The 24,696-nt window shown below is 38.1% G+C and overlaps 2 protein-coding genes across 2 annotated transcripts in view; both read left to right on the top strand.

Annotated features, from left to right (window-relative positions):
• Window positions 1–14,097, top strand: part of LOC124261536 (endoplasmic reticulum membrane-associated RNA degradation protein-like) — a 135,435-nt gene extending 121,338 nt beyond the window's left edge. The window contains exon 21 of the mRNA XM_046695851.1: window positions 14,016–14,097. The gene's annotated coding sequence lies outside the window, so the exon portion shown is untranslated. The remainder of the gene's footprint in view (window positions 1–14,015) is intronic.
• The window catches only part of LOC124261534 (beta-2 adrenergic receptor-like), a 40,548-nt gene extending 24,686 nt beyond the window's left edge, over window positions 1–15,862 (top strand). The window contains 3 exon segments of the mRNA XM_046695849.1: window positions 12,302–12,351; window positions 14,044–14,818; window positions 14,821–15,862. Coding sequence (XP_046551805.1) covers window positions 12,302–12,351; window positions 14,044–14,818; window positions 14,821–15,500 — 1,505 coding nt within the window. The 3' untranslated portion in view covers window positions 15,501–15,862.
• The last annotated feature ends 8,834 nt before the right edge of the window (window positions 15,863–24,696 follow it).

Raw genomic sequence — 24,696 nt, 5'->3', positions numbered from 1 at the left:
GTTTCATCAAAGTAGTAAATATCTGTAAGATCTGCCTCTTTCCAGGATTGTGTCACATCAAGCAGATACACTGTGATATAACCCACCCACATTAAGCAGATACACTGTGATATAACCCACCCACATCAAGCAGATACACTGTGATATAACCCACCCACATCAAGCAGATACACTGTGATATAACCCACCCACATCAAGCAGATACACTGTGATATAACCCACCCACATCAAGCAGATACACTGTGATATAACTGAAATGCTGTTGAAAGTGGTTACAAACAAAACTATCTCACCCACTCACTATCAGATGTATTTGATACCAGGGGAACTTGTATGAGCTTTTTGGTGATTGAAGCTACATCAAAGTATGTCCAAAAATGGTTGTCATCTGAAACCATATCTGAATAGATTGCGAATTGATAGGGAACAGATCCAACACACCATAAATCAGCTGCAGTGCGAACACAGCCAGTAACCAGTCTGTGTCTGGAGTGAGTGAGTGTGTAAGTTTAGTTTTACTCCGCACTCAGCAATATTCCAGCTATATGATGGTGGTCTGTAATAATCGAGTCTGGACCAGACCTGTGTCTGATTTAGGACACCTCTACACTGTTGGCAGTGGAGACTTGCTGTAAAATGTTTGGGTAGATCTGTCCGCACACAAAATGGTGATGTTATAAATAGCAGTGATGACATTGTTTAGATTGCAGAAACAAAACTATATGAAAGTTATGTACATGGGATACTTAACTATCAGAAAATGAAAATGAAAACAGGTCACAGAAAGTACAAACTTGATCGTAAAAAGCAATGTCTGTTAGGATAGATGGCTAAGGGCAAGGGTGTACCTGTGTAAATATGTACCTCAACAGATGATGCAGGGCAAGGGTGTGTATGTGAGTGCTCCTGCACTCTACAACCTGTAGTATACACACACCTGCTGACTTCCTGTCTGCACAGGAAGTGGCCAGAATACATTTGTTTCTGTGAACTCAGTGACCAAGATCATGTACACTTACAAGTTATTTACAGTCACAGCGAACGTGTCTGTTATTTTTTAAACATATGTAAAAGCTTCCTCTTTGTCAGCTTTTGTGAATGTTAAAAATTGAAATGCAGATTAGATTAGATTTTGTAAGAAATAAGGAGTATCACACCTGGTCAATAAGGCTTGGCACCCAAACATGTATACCCAGGCACACCCTGACTCTAGGCAATACATGTGACAAACCATCTTTTCGGAACAGTAACTGTAATCGTTTCATGTTGTGGACACCTGTAGAGATTCCTATAGGGTTAAGATTCCTCATGTTGTAGGAGCAGGCTACCAGTTTTAGCCTGCAAATCATATTTGTGGCATAGGCAAAAATGGTCAGGGTAAACATTAACCACAAGAGAGATATATACCATAAGATTTGAGTTAGCTGAGTGTAGTTTTTGAAACAAGTTTACTCCTTTAGTATTAGACCCAGCAACCTATCAGGGTTCCAGATAATTGTTCAACACCAGTAGTACATACTCCTTATTTTTTTTCAATATAGGAGTACTGGAAAACTTAAGAATACATTTAGAGTACTGCATGGAATTTAATGGTGTATCAGTAATCTTGTGTTTCATTTCATATATGCACCACAACATTGCTACTCTTGTGTAAACAGGTCAATAAACAATGCTTTTTCAGATAAATACGTCTGTAAATGATTCTAGTCCATACACCATTGCTGTGGTGCGTATCTGCTACTTTTCCTAAATCATTTCCTATTGTATCGTGCATATTTTTTATCCGTACATACGCTGTTACAGCCTTTATCTGGACTGACTGACTGAGTTTGGTTTTACGCCGCTTCGCCGCTTTTAGCAATATTCCAGCAACATCACGGCGGTCCTTTACCTGGAGCCCTGACCTATGCTGGTAGTTAAAGGCATCTTAAAGGATGGTCAGACTCACCTACTTGGTTGACGGCATGTCATTGTATCCCACTTGTGTCGATTCATTAATTATGTCCGTCCATCATGGATTGTCTGGTCTTGACTCGATTACAGAGTTGCTTCCCTTATCTAGGCCAGGATAAGATTATCACAAATCGCTGATTTGACCAGATTTTCTCCTTGGTTTGCCAGCACCACCTGTGTGGAGATGTGTTTTACCAGTTGTAAACATACCATTTGTGACACTTTTGGGTTAGGTAGAGTTATAGCTGAGATACGTTTAAGGAAATATTAAAGCTAACTCAATCATGCTCATTAGCCATCCTGTAGCTGGGATGTTGTTGTAGGAATCGTCTGATATATTTGTATCTATCCTTTGTGATAGATGTAGTTCCATGAAGATCTGGTTTAGAATTGGTCTCCTGTGAAGATTTGGGTTAGATTTGGTCTTCAAATGCACTTCATAAGAGGCAAGCACCAGGATTGGGTGGTCAGACTTACTGACTTAGTTGATGGCTATCATTGTATCCCAGTTACATAGGTAAATCATAACTCATGATGTCAATCATTGGATTGTGTGGACCAGTCACAATTATTTAGAAATTGCTGTCATACGGTTGGAATATTAGTGAGTGTGGCAATGAACAATAGTCAATAAATTGTGATTCATTTGACTACTACACTATTTTCCAGTAAAGAACTTTACTGATCCCTAACTTGTTTTGTGTAGCATGTGATGAATAAAGTGAAAACCGTAAGTGAAGCTGAGCCAGATATTGCTGACAGTCATTATGCATACTGATATTGGTGAGGTGTTCATAGCGATGTGGCTTCTGTCAGCTCTCTCAAGGTGGCTGTATAATATATTGATTTTCTTCAACTGTAGATGCTTTTGATAATACACAGAATGTGATATTTTGCTACATAGCAGACACAATTGAATATTATCTTTTTCCCAGTGAAAAATACTTAGTGGAGATAGAGAAATCTCCAACAGCCCATTCCCTTGGTAGGTTAAAAGTACAACAGTCAACGATGGTGATGATGATGATGATGATGATGATGATAACACAGATATTGAGGTAGTACTGCTGCTGCTGCTGCTGATGATGATGATAACACAGATATTGAGGTAGTACTGCCGATGATGATGATGATGATGATGATGATGATGATGATGATGATAATGATACGGCAATCGGCAATCGTAACCAATTCTGTTCAGAAGCCCAACAGAGATCAAATGAATATATACTTGCCTAGTCATACTACTTGTGGTGGTTCAGGAGTTTGTCGTATGCATCTCCCATTAACACCACTTACTGTGACCGGTAGAGTTACACCAGTATCGTATTGCAGCTACTAAGCGTTATCATCCGATGTTTCAGTTGGATGACATTATTAGTCATAAATACCAAGGCATCTGTCTCTCTAAGAATCTATTAATCCTGGTGTTTAGTCTCAAATAATTACATTTTTTAATGTGTTTTCTGCTCTCCGATTACCTCAATTTACACATCATATGAAAAATAAGGCAATGCAGACCAAAAAGGACAACTTTCAACAGAATGTTGAACCTATTCACAGCAAACATTTAGGTTCACTTACTTGCTCTCTTGGTATTTTTTGGTTCGCCTTAGCTCTACAAATTTCATGTCTTAGTAATTTTTCATTTCAAATTTGCATTTTTCCAAATGTGTCTTCCCATAGAAATGACAGCTAATGCTGAAATTGATGCATTGGAAACGAACACACCCCTTTTTCTGGTTCATTACAGAGTGACTGTTTCAGTTCTTGTCTCTAATGCCTTGATTGACAGGTCCTATGAACTTTGTTTGATGATACTCTTCATTCATTGGCCACTGTCTTTGTGGGCTTGTCAGGTTATGTGCATAAATTAAACAATCACCTGATCGTAACACATCACATAATGTATTCCTACACCTGGAATCTTTATTAATCTCATCATTTATATGCCTTCTTTGATTTATATGACTGGTTAAACTATTGTAGATTACACATTTTTTCATTGTCAGATTTGATTAGAATTATTGTAAATTTCTTTTGTTTGCTGAAGTTTAAATTGAATAGCTGAAGTGCAAACTTTTGGTAGAAAACTGTGGATTCTTAGGTTGCATTCATTCAATGCATTCATTCATTCATAACTCAATGAACAAAATGAATATATCAGTCAATCCTTAAATTCATGCATACGAAATCATTGTATAAAACTGACCTCGGTCTAAGAAAACTAACATTGTTAAAGATTTGACCTCATTCTCTGAAAACTGAGGTTTATTGTATAAAAAATTATTTCAATATATAAAACTGACCCCAGTCTATGAAAACTGACATTGTATAATATAGAACTACAAAGTATAAGTTTTGACCTCATTCTATAAAACTATCTTCGTTGTATAAAAAAATGACTTTATTGCAGAAAAACTTACTTCATTGTAGAAAAACTGACTTCAATGTAGAAAAACTGACTTCAATGTAGAAAGACTGACTTCAATGTAGAAAGACTGTTTTAATTGACATCAGTGTATAACAACTGACTTCATGTTTTATAATTGACTTTTTTGTATAAAACTGACGGGATATGTGTGTGGGACGATTATCTCTTAACAGAGATGGAGGTTCTGTTTATTGAGATTATTCCACTAAAACATATTTTTCTTTTTTTGTCCAGGAGCATTGACAAAATTATCCCAGAATATAATCCTGCAACATCAGCACCAAACCTAGCTTAGGGAATTTACCAACAAGGTTATTTTCTATATCAAAATGATATAAGAATTAGAAAGATGCTCCTTTTCAGAAATATATGCTTTATTTCAACATATTTATAATTGTATTTTGTCTGTTCAGAAAAGTAAACAAACATAAACACAGGCAATGTTCACCTCTTACAAACACCATCAAAATCTGTTAAACAAGGCATGAAGATGGTTTGGAAACATCTAATAAATTCTACATTAAGTGAGCATCATCAGACATCTTATCTATAGTCAGATTCTTAACCAAACAGCAGTCAATGTAGCTGTGTTTAAGTTAAATACTCTCCTTAGTGTACATCACACCAATGTTATCACCTGGAGATCAAAGCCGATGTACACACACATCTGACAATAGATCTTCAAACAGTACTTTACTGTCAACCCTTTTAACAACAGATTATGTTACTTGTATCACTGTATAAGTACCAGCTTCTAAACAATTAATTGTGTTGGTTTTCTTTGTGGGAGAGATTAAGCTGTGTTACTACAGTCAGAGGGATTACCTTGCCTCTCTATTGTTTGGCCAACATTGGGATTAAGGCATGTTTTTCTAGCAATTAATTACTATTGCAATGAGGGCCTGCTCCAGAGCCATGTCTGTAAGTTCCAGGAGAACAGCTTCAGTCGACATGCAAGCTTCTTGTAGATGGAGGGTCACACAGGTGAGGAGGGGATCATTTTCATGAACAAGGAACTTGATAACATTTATATTTTATGCACTATTATTCAGTTTAAAAGCTTTCATACCAGTAAATACAGAGTTGACTTACACACTTCAACTTCTGTCAGTTATGTATGGATACATGTCATACTTATCAAGTTCTTCAAGATATAGATTCTACCACCTGTACTGCAACATGAGATTAAAGGAAAGGATTCAGTCGTGAAAGGATTCTACCTGTCTTCGTAGAAATATATGGCTCTTATCAAACAATTCTGTTGTAAAAAATAACAATTAACATTAGTTTAAATATATATGTATGCCTAGGATGGTTATATGAATACAAAAACGAAACATGTAGAAGTGCTGTGTTTTAATCTAATGTTAGGTCTTACTTTAAGTTAATGTTAGACCTTGTTTATAGGGAACAAGTTTGGTTAGGATGCTGTAATTTTTCTCTGCTCTCTCTTTCACTTTCTCTCTCATGAGACCAAACACAATGTCCCTAATTTCTTTAATGCATTCCGCTGTTTACTGTAGTTGCAACAAAAAGTGTGGAGCTGGATTCTAAACAAGTAAATATTTGTGTTAGTACCACTCCACATGTCATACATTCTCATCACAACAAGGAACAGTAACTGATATCAGTATTTACTCTTCTAAGAGTGAACCCGGGTTTTTGTTCTGAAGTACTAGCCAGGGCTCGATTTAGTGCTTTGTCACTTGCACTGGTGCAACTCATAATTACAAAGTGCAACCTAGTAATTAGTCTAACTTGCACATGGTGCAGGTAAAATTTTGAGAAATAAATCAACAATAAATCTAACAGTATAAACATAATTATGTCAGCTCATTTTTCTTCTAAACTTTGAATAATTCAATAGTGCATTTTTTTTATTACATATTGCAATAAGAGCAGTGCAACTGGAATTTGGCTGGAGCAACTAGGTTTTATATCTTAAGTTGCACCTGGTGCAAGCTGGTTGCCATATCTTAACTCGAGCCCTGACTAGCACTTGGTCCACGTCAGTTTGTAGTGTGAACAACTGTTTTGGAGAAATTTCGAAACTGGTTATTCTAAATATTTCCCTCATGATGCCTCAGATTAAAACGGGGCACTAGGTTCCCTTATGTGGAAGTGAATTTGGACAGTTGAACCTGGTGCTTCTCTGAAGTTGAAAACAAGAAACTATTCAACATAGGAAACAGCTGCTCTAGTGTGTCCATAAGGTGTATGAGAGAGGGAATTTCTGTGTTTGATTGTTCGCTTGATGTTCTGCGTCTTAGTTGTGTGATTAGTTTAGTTTCTGACTGCATACAAAGATTCCCGTGGCACTGCAATAGTTTAGTTTCTGACTGCATACAAAGATACCGGTGCGAGTGAAATAATTTAGTTTCTGACTGCATACAAAGATACCAGTGCCAGTGAAATAGTTTAGTTTCTGACTGCATACAAAGATACCTGTGTCAGTGAAATAATTTAGTTTCTGACTGTGTATAAAGATGCCTGTCAGTCATGAAATAGTTTAGTTTCTGACTGCATACAAAGATACCTGTGTCAGTCATGAAATAGTTTAGTTTCTGACTGCATACAAAGATACCTGTGTCAATGCAAAAGTTTAGTTTCTGACTGCATAGAAAGATGCCTGTGTCAGTGTGATAGTTTAGTTCCTGAAAGCATACAAAGAGGCCTGTGTCAGTGTGATAGTTTAGTTTCTGAAAGCATACAAAGATGCCTGTGTCAGTGCAAAAGTTTAGTTTCTGACTGCATACAAAGATGCCTGTGTCAGTCATGAAATAGTTTAGTTTCTGACTGCATACAAAGATACCTGTGTCAGTGCAAAAGTTTAGTTTCTGACTACATGCAGAGATACCTGTGTCAGTGCAAAAGTTTAGTTCTGACTGCATACAAAGATACCTGTGTCAGTGCGATAATTTAGTTTCTGTCTGCATAGAAAGATGCCTGTGTCATTCTGATAGTTTAGTTTCTGACTGCATACAAAGATGTATGTGTCAGTGCAAAAGTTTAGTTTCTGACTGCATACAAAGATGCCTGTGTCAGTGTGATAGTTTTGTTTCTGTCTGCATACAAAGATGCCTGTGTCAGTGAAATAGTTCAGTTTCTGTCTGCATACAAAGATGCCTGTGTCTGTGAAATAGTTCAGTTTCTGTCTGCATATAAAGATGCCTGTGTCTGTCATCAAATAATTTAGTATCTGACTGCATACAAAGAAGCCTGTGTCAGTCATGAAGGTGTTGATACAGTTTGACTGTATTGATGGCTGAAGTATAGGCCCTCTTATTGTTAAGACTGAGAACAGTTGATCAGGAAATAGTACTTGACATTTTCAATGAGCTAGTATATGTCTGGTAGTAAACGATGTGCTGATCGGGACATGTTACGAGATGACACTGTTAAGCTCCAGCTGTCCAACTACGTACCCAATGTTGACTTGTCTGGAAACTACGTTCTTGATGATCAAGCAATATATGTGAAACCAGTGACAAGGACAATGACTTAATCTTAAAGTACAACTTGCAGTGTCGGTTGCTCTGGAAAGGACATTATGGAGGAACATTGTCTGTATACTGTCAATTGTTGATTATGGTCTATGGTGTAGATCTGAAAACTGTAGCAGAACGACAGGTAGGTCAATATATTTACAAATTTTAAGGTGAATGTTTATTCAGAAATTAAATTTGGGATGTCAGTGCAATATATTTTTAGAATAGCAGCTCGCAGTCATCATTGTCATGTTAAGAAATGATCACCTGAGTCAAACATGATATTCCAGGCATTTATGTTAAAAATTAAAATATTTCAACATTAATATATTATACTTTATTATTAAAAGCCTAACAGTTCATTGGAAAAGATATATATTTTTATTTTCGTGGGATATGGTCTATTATCATAATAGAGAGTTTCTTCTTTTCAAAAACATGTTTGCTTTGAATCGGTAACAATTATTATAAATACTAGTAGTTTCCCTAAATCTTGACATTAGTTATTATGATGGTATTCTGCCATTATTAGTATTCCTTTGTTTTTATTTAACCATATTGAATAATGTTAATCCCAGAATGTTACTATGTGGTTCAAATGAGCATATTGCTTTGAATTCTTTGTTTCATTTCTTTTACTTTAATCCATAATTTTGTTCTGTTTTTATAGATTTTTCAAGATTTAGAAATGATAACACTCAGTGTTCATGTTTGCCCTATCTGAGAATGACCTTATCAGCAATGCTTCTGGCACATGTCCTGTAATTATCAGGCAGTGGGTTGTCTTGGGTGTCCCAGCTGGCCTACTTACTCTCAACCCGTGAAGATCCAGGTTAGAACTGATCTTCAGTAACCCATGCTTGTCGTAAGAGGTAACTAACAGGATCGGGTGGTCAGGCTCGCTGACTCGGTGCACATGTCATCGGTTCCCAATTGTGCAGATCAATGGTCATAATGTTGATCACTGGATTGTCTGGCCCAGACATGATTATTTACAGACCGCTGCTATATAGCTGGAATATTGCTGAGTGCGGCATAAAACTTAACTGACTTACTCACTTTCATTTCATGTGCGGAGTTTTGTCCCTTACGTATGTCCAAACTATGATTGCTGGTCCAAATACAAGAATTATCATGATTATATTTACATTTTGTTAGAACTAAAGCCACGCTTAATGTTTCACCCAAGTGAGTGAGTGATATGTGAGTTCAGTTGTACGCTGCTTTTGGCAATATTCCAGCAATATCACTGCAGTGACACCAGAAATGGGCTTCACATGTTGTATCCTTGGGGAATCGAACCTATGACTTTGGCGTGACAAGCGAACACTTTAACCACTTGGCTACCCAACTGGTAAAGTCAAAGACCTGTATTGTATTGGGCTTTTCTAGCTACATCAAGCTGACTCTAATACTATATTCAAGGGGTGGTGGGGTAGCCCAGTGGTTAAAGAGTTCGCTTGTCATGCGGAACACCTGGGTTTGATTCTCCAAATGGGTAGAATATGTGAAGCCCATTTCTGGTGTCTCCCCCCGCTGTGATATTGCTGAAACCTGTTAAAATTAAACTCACTCACTAATACTATTTAAAGTGGCTCAAAACCTCACTCACTCAGGCAACAAACCACCATCTCACTCACACCTTTGTGAAATCGTAAACAATTCTTTAATAAAATTTAACTGTTAATATTAATAATATCAAATTCTATGGTACAGAAATTTAATTTTTTATACATACGGATGGAAGGAAGTGAAAACACTGGGACCTGCTGGTTTAAATATGAATGATTTCTACAAAATATGCCTGACATGTTATGTGTGCGAGAAAGCATTATTTTAATCCCCATACCAGGAACCCCCTGTGGTTCTCAGTGGCAAACCCCAGCATCTAGCTGAGCATCATGGTGTGGTACAACAAGTGACATATCCTGTGGAAGTGTGTCTTTAAGAGGATTAATCGTACGTCACTGTAAAGATTATCAGATTGATGTTTATAGCGTGCTATCCACAAGTGTCTTACTTTACTCAATACTTGAATGAACTACTTAGCAGAGTATGATTAAGAAGTTAACAATTCTATAAATTGATATATAAATAGGAGGATTATTTGTTGGAGAGATAAGTCTACTTATCATGTAAAAGCAGGGATTTATATTGACCTATACAGAGGCTGACATTTAGTAGTCAGCTGCTGGTGTCAGTGAATATTGCCCAAATTGGAAATAAACATTCCTAATTCACATTATTTTAGACTTGCGACCCATGAAGATCCGCGTTAGAATTAGTGTTCAGTAATCCATGTTTGTCGTAAGAGGCAACTAACAAGATCGGGTGTTCAGGTTTGCTGATTTGGTTGACCAATTGCATGCTCATGATGTTGATCACTGGTTTGACTGGTCCAGATTATTTACAGACCGCTGCCATATAGCTTGAATATTGATGAGTGAGGCATTAAACAACCAGCCAACCAATATTGATGTGTATTTCACTGTTATCAGGGTGTATAACGAGGCTATCATCCTTAGTCTGACATTAAATGCAGTGTTATATAAAACTTTTAGAAATATCTTTATTAAAGTATATAAAATATTTTAATCAGTTTGCTTATTTCTCATACATACATTTTCAGCAGATTGGTGTGACATTTTCTATTGTATGTTGTGGAGAAAACTAGAAGAGTCATATTCTCTATTACCTGTGACACTTTCACATTTTGATAACCGACTGTGATGTTGCTGGACTGTTGCTAAAAGTGGGGTACAACTAAGCTCACACTCACACATTTCAATAACAGGGGTGGAAATAACCCATTGCCTGACGCCCGAGTCCAGTGTTTTTTTCTGTCGGGCAAGCAAATTTGCATATCAAACTGTACCGGTGTCCAGTTGACTTTCCAATATTAATTATGTTGTTTATTTTAAAAATCAACAAGAAAACGGCCGGTATAGTGGAAAAATTATCAGGGCTAGTGATTTTACATGTGCCACTGTATCGAGTACACTAGCAATTTTAAAGTTATTTCCACCCCTGAATAAGTACATATTGTTGCATAATTATTATTATGAAGACCACAAAGTTGAAAGGTCAGTGCTATTTGTGGTGAATGGCGTGCAATTACAAACACTAATTGCATCCTATGTCATAAATTTTGAAATGTTGGAACAAACTTGGGAACTATGAGGAATCCTCATGATGCAATAATGGAGGTATACAATGGCATGGATATATGCCTGCAGCATTCAGATTGTCATCTAGGTGTGAAAGTAATAAATGTAAAATCCTGCCTTGCAGCACTTTGCTATGATCATTTGACCAATGCAAGTGTTTGTGGAATGACCATTGTGAAAGTAGTTGTCATTCACACCCTGAGGGATAAAATATACTCAGCATGGTGGGTTTTCGCAATTAATCAGTCTCACATCGTCAGACAGGCTAAGAAGCACATTAGTAATCTTGGGTTTGTATTTATCATCAGTTCTGTTGTTTGCATTTATAATTTTATGTTCAAGTTTCCATTTAGGATTATTTATTGCACTTAGATAGGCTGGTGATAATTATAACAGAATCTGATTGTAGAGATTTGTAAGTACATTGTACTTCATTGGGGAAATCTAATTTTATAAATTTTTCTTCAAAATTTTATAGAAGGTTTTGGGATAAAGGATATTTTGCTTATTAGTATAATTATTTTTGTGACATTTTTATCATCATCATCATGGCTATTCTGATTATTATTACCAGTTACAATTGTAGTCATTTCAATACTACCAGTGAAGGTCCAGGTTAGAATATTGATCTTCAGTAACCCATGCTTGTCGTGAAGAGCCAACCAACGAAATCGGGTGGTCAGGCTCGCTGACTTGGTTGACACATGTCATTGGTTCCCAATTGCACAGATCGATGCTCATGCTGTTGATAACTGGATTGTCTGGTCCAGACTCGATTATTTACAGACTGCCGCCATATAGCTGGAATATTGCTGAATGCGGCATAAAACTAAACTCACTCACTCACTCATTTCAATATTTTCAGTAAGAGTGATTAATGCTTTACTCTTATCCACACATGTCTGTATCAAATAATCTTTCTCAATTGACATCATGCTTCTATTGTCTTTACACGTAGGTGTTAGATAAAACTAACATAAACAAACTTAAAACTGCGTAGTTAATAAGGTCTCTTAACATTGTCTGAGAAAGTCATTCCGTTTCATTTGTATAATTCTGTTCAATTTGTGGTTGGGAAGAAGAGCTCTGGATTTACTACAGATCCCAGAATTAGCTCTCATTAGCAGCCCACAGACAAATATTTAGTACTACATCCTGCAATCACTTCCATCTGGGCTTTTAGAGCCTCTGTCTGAACATTAACACACATCAGATTTGATTGTACGAAAACCCCTTAGGCTGAGGGAGTTGGCAAGAAGGTTGAAATCATGAAATAGACAGTAAATATATACTCGGTTTGAGCTCATGGGTAAAAGAAGACTATATCTTCCAGAAATAGCCGGTAGTGAGATAATTGGCTATACTTAGTTCCACGCTAGTCACCTGGGGGTTAGGTCTACTTTCCCACAATGCAGTTCTCATATTTACTGTTGTATGGCTTCACGAAACATTGCAGTAGTACTGATACCATGATTTGTGTTGGATTCGTGTGGGATTCTTTCTGTATCAGGTAATATTTGGAAAGATTTGAGATTTGAAAGTTTTGATTTTGAATTGCACTAGCATGGTTTATTAATATGGTTGATCTGTGATAAAAGTCTTGAATAACTGGTCTGCTGTTGTCTTAAGATGAATTGATTTTACACTTGCATCATGTTGTGTGGAAGGCTGGTCATTTCTCCGTTGTTAACTTCAGACTTTTCAATCTAGGAATGCCATGCATGACAATTGAGTTTGAAAAGAGAAACTGTTTATCAAATAGGGACAAAAAGTAATGCATTGTTACACTTTTAATGATTTTCCAGTATTTTATGACCAGTCAACTGAGTGACACAAATAATTTAATTGCATATTCTGAACTGTTTGAGGAATTATATTAAATAAACTACTACTCGTTGAAGGGTTTTAATATTTTTTATATTTCTTTACTAATTTAAGAGATTAAAGAAATAATTTGCTACTAATAGCCAGAATTGCTGTAAGATATATTTGATTTCTTCAGCAAATATGTATTGTTCATACCTTCAGCACCAGGAACTATAAAAATTTAAATTATCAACATCACATTCTTTTTTTTAACTATAATTTTAGTCTTGTTAATGAATAAGGAAATGTTTCTGTATAACAACATTCATTTCCTGTGCTGTCTTGGTGACAAACTGGCTCCGCCCTAAATGATCAATGGTGTAACAGCAGTGATCACATGCTCCACATAGCCGGACAGTAACTGTAGACAGTTTTATACTTATATAATATATACCAGGAAGCAGGCTTCACTTGAGCTGCTGTTGCTGCTGCAGGGTTCATCGCTGATACAGCTGTAGTGTGTTTTTGATGTAGGTCTGCTGATTTCCATGTTCTTGCTGGCTATGGGTTACTTTTGTATAGATTTAATTTTGCATCTATACTCCATTTTATTTGTAATTTTTTATCAGATGGGCTATTTTCAGCTTTCTGAAAAGTCATGTTTTATTTAATGTTTTTAAAATCAGTTATACTTGATGTTGTTTGTGAAATAGTGACCCATGAAGATCTGGGTTAGAATTGATATTCAGTAACCCATGCTTGGTGTATGAGGCAATCAACAGGATCGGGTGTCATCGTATCCTAATTGCATAGATTGATGCTCATGTTGTTGAGAGGCAGTGGGGTAGCCTAATGGTTAAAGCGTTGGCTCGTCACGCTGAAGATCCGGGTTCGAATCCCCCAATGGGTACTATGTGTGAAGCCCATTTCTGGTGTCCCCCGCCGTGATATTGCTGGAATATTGCTAAAAGTGGCGTAAAACCAAACTCAGTCAGTCATGTTGTTGATCACTGGATTGTCTGGTCCTAAACTCCATTATTTACAGATCACTGCCATATAGCTGGAATATTGCTGAGTGCGGTGTTAAACAACAATGTGAATCATGTTTTCAAAACTATGTAAACTGTGTTATGAACAAGAGACTTAATCTTTTTCTGTCTATTCCAGATGAGAGACAAGACCATTGAAGCTATGACCCATCAACTTTAGTTTGCTTCTTCTTGAGGAACAGTTGTCAGCAAGCACTACCATGGTTCTTGTGGAGGAAATAGAAATAAACATTGCCAATCAGAACGTGAACAATGACTTTCCTAGGTTACTGGAAACACAGACGGAGGCGAATATTCCTACGCAACCTTGTGTGACAACAAACCCTAATGCGATCTGGGAGATTGAGGAAATTGTGGGCGTTGTGGTAACAGCCATATTGGTGCCGTTCATTCTTGGAAGCAACTTTTTGGTAATCCTTGCAGTCAGTAAATTCAAACGGCTTCAGATTCCAACGAACTATTTCCTTGTGTCTTTGGCTGCTGCAGACATCTTTATAGCACTCGTCATACCCTTTGTGATTAGTGTGGACATCTTGAAAAACAACATATCCGACATCTTCTTGTGTTTGTCACCAAATCGCATTTTGATGATGGCATGTGGGGTGTCCATTTTGACCTTGGCAGCCATTGCATATGACCGCTACACAGCCCTTGTAAACCCTCTTGAGTATGTGAGTGTTATGACTGTGAAGAAGATTTCAATTCTAGTGTCCTTATCTTGGATCTATTCAGCTGCAATTGCTTGGCTGCCATTGTTTAGCCATTGGCATGAAGACATAGATATCGACAATGAACCTTGCTCATTTCGACTGCTTCACAGTAATGCGCATGTGCTTTTTCTCAGTGCGGTATTTGCCCCAGCATGCCTTGCAATATTCTTTTGCTATTTTAGGATATATATTGTGGCCCGCCATCATGCCCGGCTATCGCAGCAGTGGAATCTTCTGTCCGACACAATATACAAATGAGATATATCATGAAAGATACCAAATATGCCAAAACTCTGGCATTAGTGATGGGAGTGTTTCTTTTTCTTTGGCTGCCATATTTGACTTGTTTACTCAGTGAAGTTATTGCAAATGTGTTTGTTAATGACTGGATCAGAAATTATTTATCGTTTTTAGCATTTCTGAACAGTGGTGTCAATCCATGGGTGTATGCCTTTAAAAACAATGAATTTAAAGCAGCCTTCAAGAGAATATTCAAGGAACATTGTGGAAAATTCAGCATGTGTCGGTCCCGCGATCCCCGCCGGCCGAGCGTGATATCAGACACCAGTGTGTTCCCTGCGTCAAGCAGTACTGTACGACTCAGTCGGACAAACAGTCGTATCGCATCATCAGAAGTGCTTCAAACTGTTGCCAAACTTGGTGAAGTCACAAACATTGAAGTTGACAGTCACTTTGGTACAGTGTCAAAGCTGAACAAAGGGTTCATCCCGGATCTGCTCAAAAATCACATCTCAGGGCCTCATACCAAAATAGACGAGTGTCCCGAAGATGTGTTTACAGAGGTTGTGACGGAGTCAGGTCTCGACAGTGGGGTTGATGTAGACGACTCAAGGGAAGATAACAGTATTGATGATAGCACTGAAAAGTATTGAACAGTGTCGCCATGATTGCTCAATGACATGGAAATACAACTGACAGTTAGAAAGAAGAGAATCTTTCACACAAACATGAGAAATCTGAAGGACTCTTCCTCAGGCATAAGAAGAACACATGACAATCAGATGTGATTTTTGAACAACTAGTTCGACTTGATAATGACTGTTGCAGTCGACAGCTCAAAAGATGACAACAGATATGCACATTATAACACTGACTTGTTAAAATGCTCTTTGTGATTGTGAGACTGTTTGATGCTGGGAGTCTGAATCTCATTGACAAATTGACAAAACTGTGGACTTCATAGCCATTTCTGAACAACAAGGTTCTGTGACCGAGTCAGGAGCTGTATCAGGTGTCAGCCCGATGTCCAGGTTTACGACAAGTTTCACATATCTTACTTTGTTGAGTATTTGTACCAGACCAGGTACAGGTGATATTTCTGATATTTATTATCATACACTGACAAATACATATGAGATGGAGGTCAAAGTTTAAGATAATAATCACATATTTATAGTGTATTTCATATCTGAATGATTAATACAGAACACTGATGTCATACATTGTTAAACATTTTATATCTGATCAGTGATAAGGTTTATAACATCACCATTGTTGAGTATTTCATGACAATCAAACTTCAGTTCCATTGGATGGTGTGTATTTATTTAATTACATGGTATAAAACATCAGTATCACACATCATAGCGGTTTTATTAAATTATAGGAAAATAATTCTGTATCATAGGTTGAATACTTATTTGTCTTATCTTAGGATGGCTTGTCATGATGGCTTCCTCGTAGCAGCATGTTACGGTAGAAATATGTCTATGGGTTGACCTGTGACCTCACCTGTCAAGTTTGTATGTTGACCTGACCTGAGACATATCCTGTCTATACCCAGACCTGGGACCTGATACCGTATACCGGGAAATTTTCGAGGTATCTAATTTTCGAGGTTTTCGAGGTTAGAAACGCAACCTCGAAAATATTATATCCACGAATTTTTCCGAACTTCGTACCTTTGGGCTAGATTTCCTATCGATAAGCATTTCAACTGCTGGCAAACAATGACTTCCTGACATGCGCATTATCTCTTTAATGCCTGTCAACAACCACGCTATTAGACTCATTTTGCCACGTCAAAATGTAACTACATCGACTGAAACAAACTTTTATTCGTGCGATGGCTCGTTTGAGTCCAACTACTTACATGTATAAACTATCGTAAACAAAAGAGTTCAACTTGTCAGCTTTCTAACAACAACATAGTTTCAACATATGTAAACAAGCATATCACTTGCAAGCAAGTTTAATTACAGTTAAAAGCACTGTTAACTTGACAGAGACTCGTCGCTCCTGTGATACTGAATGTACAAACCGGTGATTTGTAAACATTGTAAATACCAACATGTAAACAAGTAGAAAGTATTATATGTATATCAGTATTTGAATTATGCGATTGGGAATGATATGAAGAACAGATGTAAAATTGACATGGAATTTGTAAAAGTAAAGAGGCTGGATATATTCAGTTTGTTTAAGGGATATCATTTTATTTTGCAAAACTATCAAACAAAAAATGCCACTATCGTTAACCAAATTCATGTTAGATGTAAAATGTGTTGGCTTTGAACATCTGTTTTTAATGTATATATGAAGGTAAACCTTTGGACATCATAATAACCAGCTGATTATCTAACAGGATCTAATAAATGACATGCAGAATTCTTAGGTTATTACAGTCACTCTGTGAAACTTAAAATTTGTTTTTTCTGTGCTGGTCTTTTATAGAATTATGACAATAATCTATTTTTATTTTTTCTCATCGATTACAGCATGTTACAAAGAGAAACAGTTGGACAATACGAGTATATGTGTGGCCCTGGAAAGTAAACAGTTATATATACCACGTTGTTACGTTTGTGTTTTTGATATTGTCGCACATTGATGATGTTAGTTTTAACATCATTTTCAGACAAGCATTCACAACATTGAACTTTAGTTTTTATATATTTACTATTTTTACTTTTGACTTGTTGCCAGGAAACATCTAAATTGTAGATTATATTTAATATATAAAGTCATGTTTTGCGCTGTATGTTGTAGACAAGACTCTGACCCATGACAGATACGCACTATTTTGAATTTTTAGTCACAGGGTGTTTAGTTCACAGGGTGTTTATCGCTATTTTAAATCAACTGAGTTCTTTGAAAAGATAGGCACAGTTCAGTAGAATCTACTGCATTTGTCGAGAACAGATATCATATAAAACTAACCATGTCCATTTACTTCAGCTACGTTTAATTTTGGATAATTATTCATTGAATTAAGGCTGACGTTAATAACTTTTAAGCTCTTACTTATGCCTTCATATTTTTTCATTTTAGTCATAAACAGAAAGAGAAGTCATTATGTACATCCTCTTGGATGTGAAAGGATCATTGTGAAACCATTTAACTATGATTGTTGAACTATTTGTTTGAATATATGTACGAATGTAAATAAAGTATTTGAATATATACATAAACTTTTGTTTGATATGAATGCCACCCTACTGATGACATGATTACCACATATTTTACTGATACGAAGTAGACATCTTAATAGCGTATAGTGGTGCCTTAGATGACTAGGCCATCTACAACCACATATTTTGTGGATGGATATGAATTATGTCAACATTATGAATGACAACTAGGAGGTGTTTGTGACACCCAATACACATGCAGAACAGTCCATCCAGACAAAAGCCATCCATGTTGTAAGGGTATGAGCACACACTAACACAACCACCCCAAATAGTGAGTGAGTGAGTGAGTGGCTGGGTTGGGTGAGTGAGGGAGGGAGGAGTGATAGAACATGTTAAAGAATCAAACCTGGGTATCCACAAGCAAACACTTTTAACCTGGATCTTCAAACTGAACCTTTGGATGATATTTTACATTGTCTCCACATATAACAGACCAGAAACTAATCATAAAACACAAATATAGCACGAATTCTGCTCACAGGAAATATAATTACATCCATTGCTTTCATTTTCTATGACTTAAGGAATACGAAAGAATCGGGTTTCTTGAACTCCTTTTGAGTAGTATAGATGAGACTCCTCCAGCTTATCAAGGCAGGATAGAAGCTACCTGGAGGCTGGTGGTCCAAAACATTGTACTTATTATTTGCTTTGGATAAGACGTCTGCCATCCAACCAAAGCCACCTTCTTGATGTTACCCCTGAAGGGTTAGAACGTTGATCGGCTTGTCGTAAGAGGCAACTATCGGGTGGTCAGGCTGGCTGACTTGGTTGACACATGTCTTCGGTTCCCAGTTGCACAGATCGATGCTCAAGCTGTTGATCACTGGATTGTCCGGCCCAGACTCGATTATTTACAGACTGCCGCCATATAGCTGGAATATTGCTGAGTGCTGTGTAAAACTAAACTCACTCACCTTCTTGATGTCAATCTACACTTTGTATGTTTTATATGTTGAGTTTAAAAACTACGTGGGGGTATTTTTAGGTTTATATGCGACAAATTTTCGTAAACGGATTTATAAGATAATTGTAATATGAATAAACCTACTGAGGAAATGGATCTTGAAAATCGCCCACAAGAAAGCGAATTTCAGCGGAAATTGAAGCGCTCATAAAATATACTATTCCCTTGGTGAAAAGATTTTGCCGTGCATTGATAAAATTTTCACGTGAGTATGAGTACCTGTGGTAGCCACCTTTCGCACGGCTAATATCAGCTAGTCTCCTCCTACGGAATCCTTCGCCATTACCCATGGAGTGCCAGCGTCAATTCCTGCAGATTTTGAACTGCAGGATCTCTAGCTCGAAGTTGCCATCTAAGATAGCCCAAAGATGTTCGATGTGGTTCGAGCTGTTTGCCAGCCATGGTAATGTTCCGATGGCATTGTCTGCAAATGGAGGATGATGGCTCGGGAACGGTGTGGTCCAGCTTGTCATCCATAGATATGGGACAACTGGCAAGGGGATGGTTATCAAAATGTGGCACGACGGCGGTATCCACTATTTCCCGGTGATAACGGTGCCCACTGAGTGTCCCAGGTACTGTAATGAGATCTAACTTGAAGTAATACGAAACGAAACCCCACACCATCGCTGATCAAGACCAAAGGGTTCAGTGTGTTCCCATTTTGCCTACGCTCTTATCAAAACAAATTTGCACTCCAGTGGCTATGATCTGCATAGATCATCTCCTGGTGGTATGTCTCGTTACGACGTTTCCATACGCGACATCGGCCGTCGGTAACGTGCAGAAGACCGCTTATAATACTGTTTCATAACACATCAAGAAAAGGTTTATTTTAAGTCCTGTCTTTATGATAACTATACCCCAATGTGCTTGGCGCTTGCGGTCATACGGCCTATACATAGCTTGTGAGAATTATGAGAAGCACATTGTGTATGCTTGGGTAGGATCGCTTGTTTTGACCAAAATGTTAAACATTACCGTTGGTTTGGGGAGGTGCTTAATTAATTCTCGTGTTGATGTATACATGTATTTGCAAAGACATCACGTGTGTATGTTTATGAGATAACGATATATGTGTTATTATATTTAATAATGTAATTGAAAATTTCGCATAATACACAACTGCTAATGGGATCGCGGGCATCATATCTTTGAAACGTAAAACATTTGCTATTTTCACAAATTTACAACATTTCCAGTATGGTAGAGGCCATGTGGTTGCAAATTAATTTCTTACCCCGTTTAAACCGATGTATATTTTCACACAAAGTTACCCAGCTGCAGATTATTTGTTCTCAACCTGTTGCAGGAATGAGATATCGTTCCACAGCATGAATCAAACTGAATAATTAACTCGGTACGCTTTCTTTTGCTCCTCTGTTCAGACCTGTGGGTGTCTGGTCCACATTCTATTATCTAGAGGCCACTGCCGTACAGCTGGAATGCTGCTGAACTCAAGGTGAACAGCAAACGAACAAATACAGAAAACAATATAAGCATCACTTCTTTCCTCCCAGCTAAAGCATACCCGTGAAGGTCCGGGTTAGAATATTGATCTTCAGTAATCCATGCTCGCTGTCTTGGTTGACACATGTCATCGGTTCTCACTTGCGCCCATCGATGCTCATGCTGTTGATCACTGGATTGTCTGGTCCAGACTCGATTATTTACAGACCGCCGCCATATAGCTGGAATATTGCTGAGTGCGGCGTAAAAATAAACTCACTCACTCACCCACCTTAAGCCGATATGTAATATTGAAATACTTTGGACAGCTGCGTTGAATCAAACTGTCTCGCAAAACGATTATGCGTATTAGTTACCGAATGACTACTCCGAAATCCCATAAGCTCCCCAACAATGATAACAAAGTTTATTTACATATCGCCGTGTACTGTTAGAATCAATAACAAGTTTACACGTGCGACATTTGCAGCTTGTACGCCTATTGCCACATGTTATCGTTGGCCACATACGGAAGGAACACTTGCCGACGCGGATATGTGGTATTCCTGTGCCACTGTGTTCCTTGTTGGCCTAACTCACCAGATGGCCTTCTCTTTCGCCAATCAGCGTCATAGAAACTTTAATCAAACGTAGATCTGCTACCAGAGACCATATGGTCTCTGCTGCTACTGCCATATCCTCTTCAACACTCGGGTCGGTGCCCGTGAAGGTCCGGGTTAGAATATTGATCTTTAGTAACCCATGCTTGTCGAAAGAGGCGACTAACGGGGTCAGGTGGTCAGGCTCGCTGACTTGGTTGACACGTGTCATCGGTTCCCACTTGCGCAGATCGATGCTCATGCTGTTGATCACTGGATTGTCTGGTCCAGACTCGATTATTTACAGACCGCCGCCATAGAATATTGCTGAGTGCGGCGTAAAATAAACTCACTCACTCACCCACCTTAAGCCGATATGTAATATTGAAATACTTTGGACAGCTGCGTTGAATCAAACTGTCTCGCAAAACGATTATGCGTATTAGTTACCGAATGACTACTCCAGAAATCCCATAAGCTCCCGGACAATGATAACAAAGTTTATTTACATATCGCCGTGTACCGTTAGAATCAATAACAAGTTTACGTGCGACATTTGCAGCTTGTACGCCTATTGCCACATGTTATCGTTGGCCACATACGGAAGGAACACTTGCCGACGCGGATATGTGGTATTCCTGTGCCACTGTGTTCCTTGTTGGCCTAACTCACCAGATGGCCTTCTCTTTCGCCAATCAGCGTCATAGAAACTTTAATCAAACGTAGATCTGCTACCAGAGACCATATGGTCTCTGCTGCTACTGCCATATCCTCTTCAACACTCGGGTCGGTGCCCGTGAAGGTCCGGGTTAGAATATTGATCTTTAGTAACCCATGCTTGTCGTAAGAGGCGACTAACGGGGTCAGGTGGTCAGGCTCGCTGACTTGGTTGACACGTGTCATCGGTTCCCAATTGCGCAGACCGATGCTCATGCTGTTGATCACTGGATTGTCTGGTCCAGACTCGATTATTTACAGACCGCCGCCATATAGCATTGCTGAGTGCGGTGTAAAACTCAACTCACTCACTCACTCACGTCGGTGGGGTAGCTATGTGGTTAAAGCGTTCGCTCGTCACGTCGAAGACCCGTGTTCGATCCCCCTATTCCTGGTGTCCCCCGCCATGATATTGCTAAAAGCGGTGTTAAACCATACTCACTCACTCTTCGAAACGCTCGACGTTGTGTTTTCCTTTTTTAACGCCATATCCAGCAATGTTCCTGCTCTATGACGCAATCTGTATAAACGAGTCTGGGCCAGATAGTCCGTTGACTGACAGTTGTCACCACATGTGTGGATTTACGCAACTGGGTTACGATGACATGCATCACTCAAGACACTGAGTCTGACAACTCCCGGTCCTTTAACTCGCCTCTAACTACAAGCGTAGTTTTCTGAACACTATTCGAAACTGGATCTTCGTGGGGTCGACGCTCGACGTTAATGCGCACCTTACGGTTAATCATTTTCAGCTAGCATCTCTTTGCTTTAATAAGCTTACTCGTTGATCATAACACCTTAGTCGGTCGTTTCACAATCTCTGGATATAAATGTTTGTTTCTAAGAAATGTCTTAAAAGACATTACAAAGAATTATGTGGTCCATTTGCACGTAATATCAGATTATACCCCGGAGAACATCAACCAGGTGTTATTGCAGTTACCGTTTAACTATATAACCTACCTTGCATCTACCTGTGATCAATTACCAGTTTTAACCTTTGATGTGTGCCGCTCGTTCCCTCAGGCAGGTGAGAGTTGGACATGATTGTAATAACCTCAAGGTGTTTATTGTTCCGTATAAAGATATATGTCTCCAAGTCTATTGTGCCATGATATTGTGAGAGGGTCTCAGACAGAGTAATTGATTACTTGGTGTCTAGTGATTAATTACTGAAAGTGGCTATCCAGAAAATGTAGTGATGGGAAACAATTTGAAACTGACATGAGGCGGTGATAACTATACTATATACGATATTGAGCTGTTATGGCAGGTCCGACATCTCATATTGTACATGGAGAGATCCCAATATAAAACGCCAAGAACATACGCCATGTTCGGTCTATCGGGGTTCGAAATAAGACGTTTTGCTATGTAAGTGTGGTTCTGTGAGACTCAAAGGACAGAAAGGAGAGTTGTGTGCGATATGGATCAATAACCGGTTTTCCCATGAATTGCACAGTATAATATTACTGAGTGCGGCGTAAAACTAAATTCATTCACTCACTCACAGTGAACAGCACACGCGCGTCTCAACAAAGACGTGCCAGTAAGCGGTTTGGTATTTTGTGATAAAGCTATATAAAGGAAGCACATTTTTTACAAAAAAGGAATAAAAAAGAGAAGGATTACTCCACAAGCCATTTATTAACAAAAGCTACCGTAAACATACTTGTATGTACAAAATCGTACTTGGTGCAATTATAAATATACACGAATGAACTAGTCATTTGGACAGATCACGGGAGTGTGTCATTTCGTGGTGGAATAAATTTTATAGAGAGGGAAGACACTATACATGCATATGTACTGTTGTAACAGTTATTGATCTTCAGTAACACATGCTTGTCGTAGGAGGCGACTAACGGAATCGGGTGGTCAGGCTCGCTGACTTGGTTGACACACGTCAGTGTAATCCAATTGCATAGATCGATACTCATGCTGTTGATCACTGGATTGTCTGGTCCAGACTCGATTGTTTACAGACCTCCGCCATATAGCTGGAATATTGCTGAGTGCGGCGTAAAACAACGAACTCCCTCACTTCTTCAGGTGATGTTATTAAACCAGATGCTTTTGATTCAGATTAGTCATGTTTTATCATCTTGGATACAAAGTTGAACCCTGTTTAATGAAAGCGGCAAACCAAAGACGTACGAGGGGCGATCAAAAAGTATGTAGAATCACCAAGAAAACGACACAAATGCAGTTATTTTTATGTTTTATTTTTCAACATATTATCTTTCAAGCTCATCAAAAATATGCAAGAAATATTTTGTGTGTTTGAGATTGACAGAAGTCCCCTAGAATCACACTTATATATTAAAGTTCATAAAAATGCAATTTTAAATTACAAAAAGTGACACACACACACACACACACACACTCACACACACACACACACACACACACACACACACACACACACACACACACACACACACACACACACACACACACCTTCATGTAGACTGAAAGAGCTTGTTTTGGAGACACTTCCCATCCCCCTTTCAGAAGACGTTATCATAAGGGCATAGCTTATTCTAACGTTTTCACCTATGCATACATGATGCAAAGGGTTCAAACTAAATACTGAATGGTCACACAAGTGTCAGCTCAAACTATATTGTAAACAGTGCCAGCTTGAATATCTGGACACAGTGTTTTTGAAAGATTAAAATGGGGGGTGTCCTTAAAAAATAGTCCCCGACTAAATATAAATCAGGCAGTCCAAATCTTTGACTGTTGATCATGACGGGAAGTCATCCAATACTATACTGAATATATTTTACTTGACATTATCTGAGGGCATACCATTATCCAAGAGGTACCAAAAGACAAATCGTTTTTCATTTTCTGCAATTTTGTTAGAAATATTATACCCCAATGTCTTGTGATGACAAATATCTGGTTAACCACA

Source organism: Haliotis rubra, unplaced genomic scaffold (assembly GCF_003918875.1).
Source record: "Haliotis rubra isolate DU_JTF1 unplaced genomic scaffold, ASM391887v1 Scf80, whole genome shotgun sequence".
In the NCBI taxonomy this organism is placed as follows: domain Eukaryota; kingdom Metazoa; phylum Mollusca; class Gastropoda; order Lepetellida; family Haliotidae; genus Haliotis; species Haliotis rubra.
Note: the sequence above shows the minus strand (reverse complement) of the source record. Positions and strands in the feature narration are given on the sequence as shown.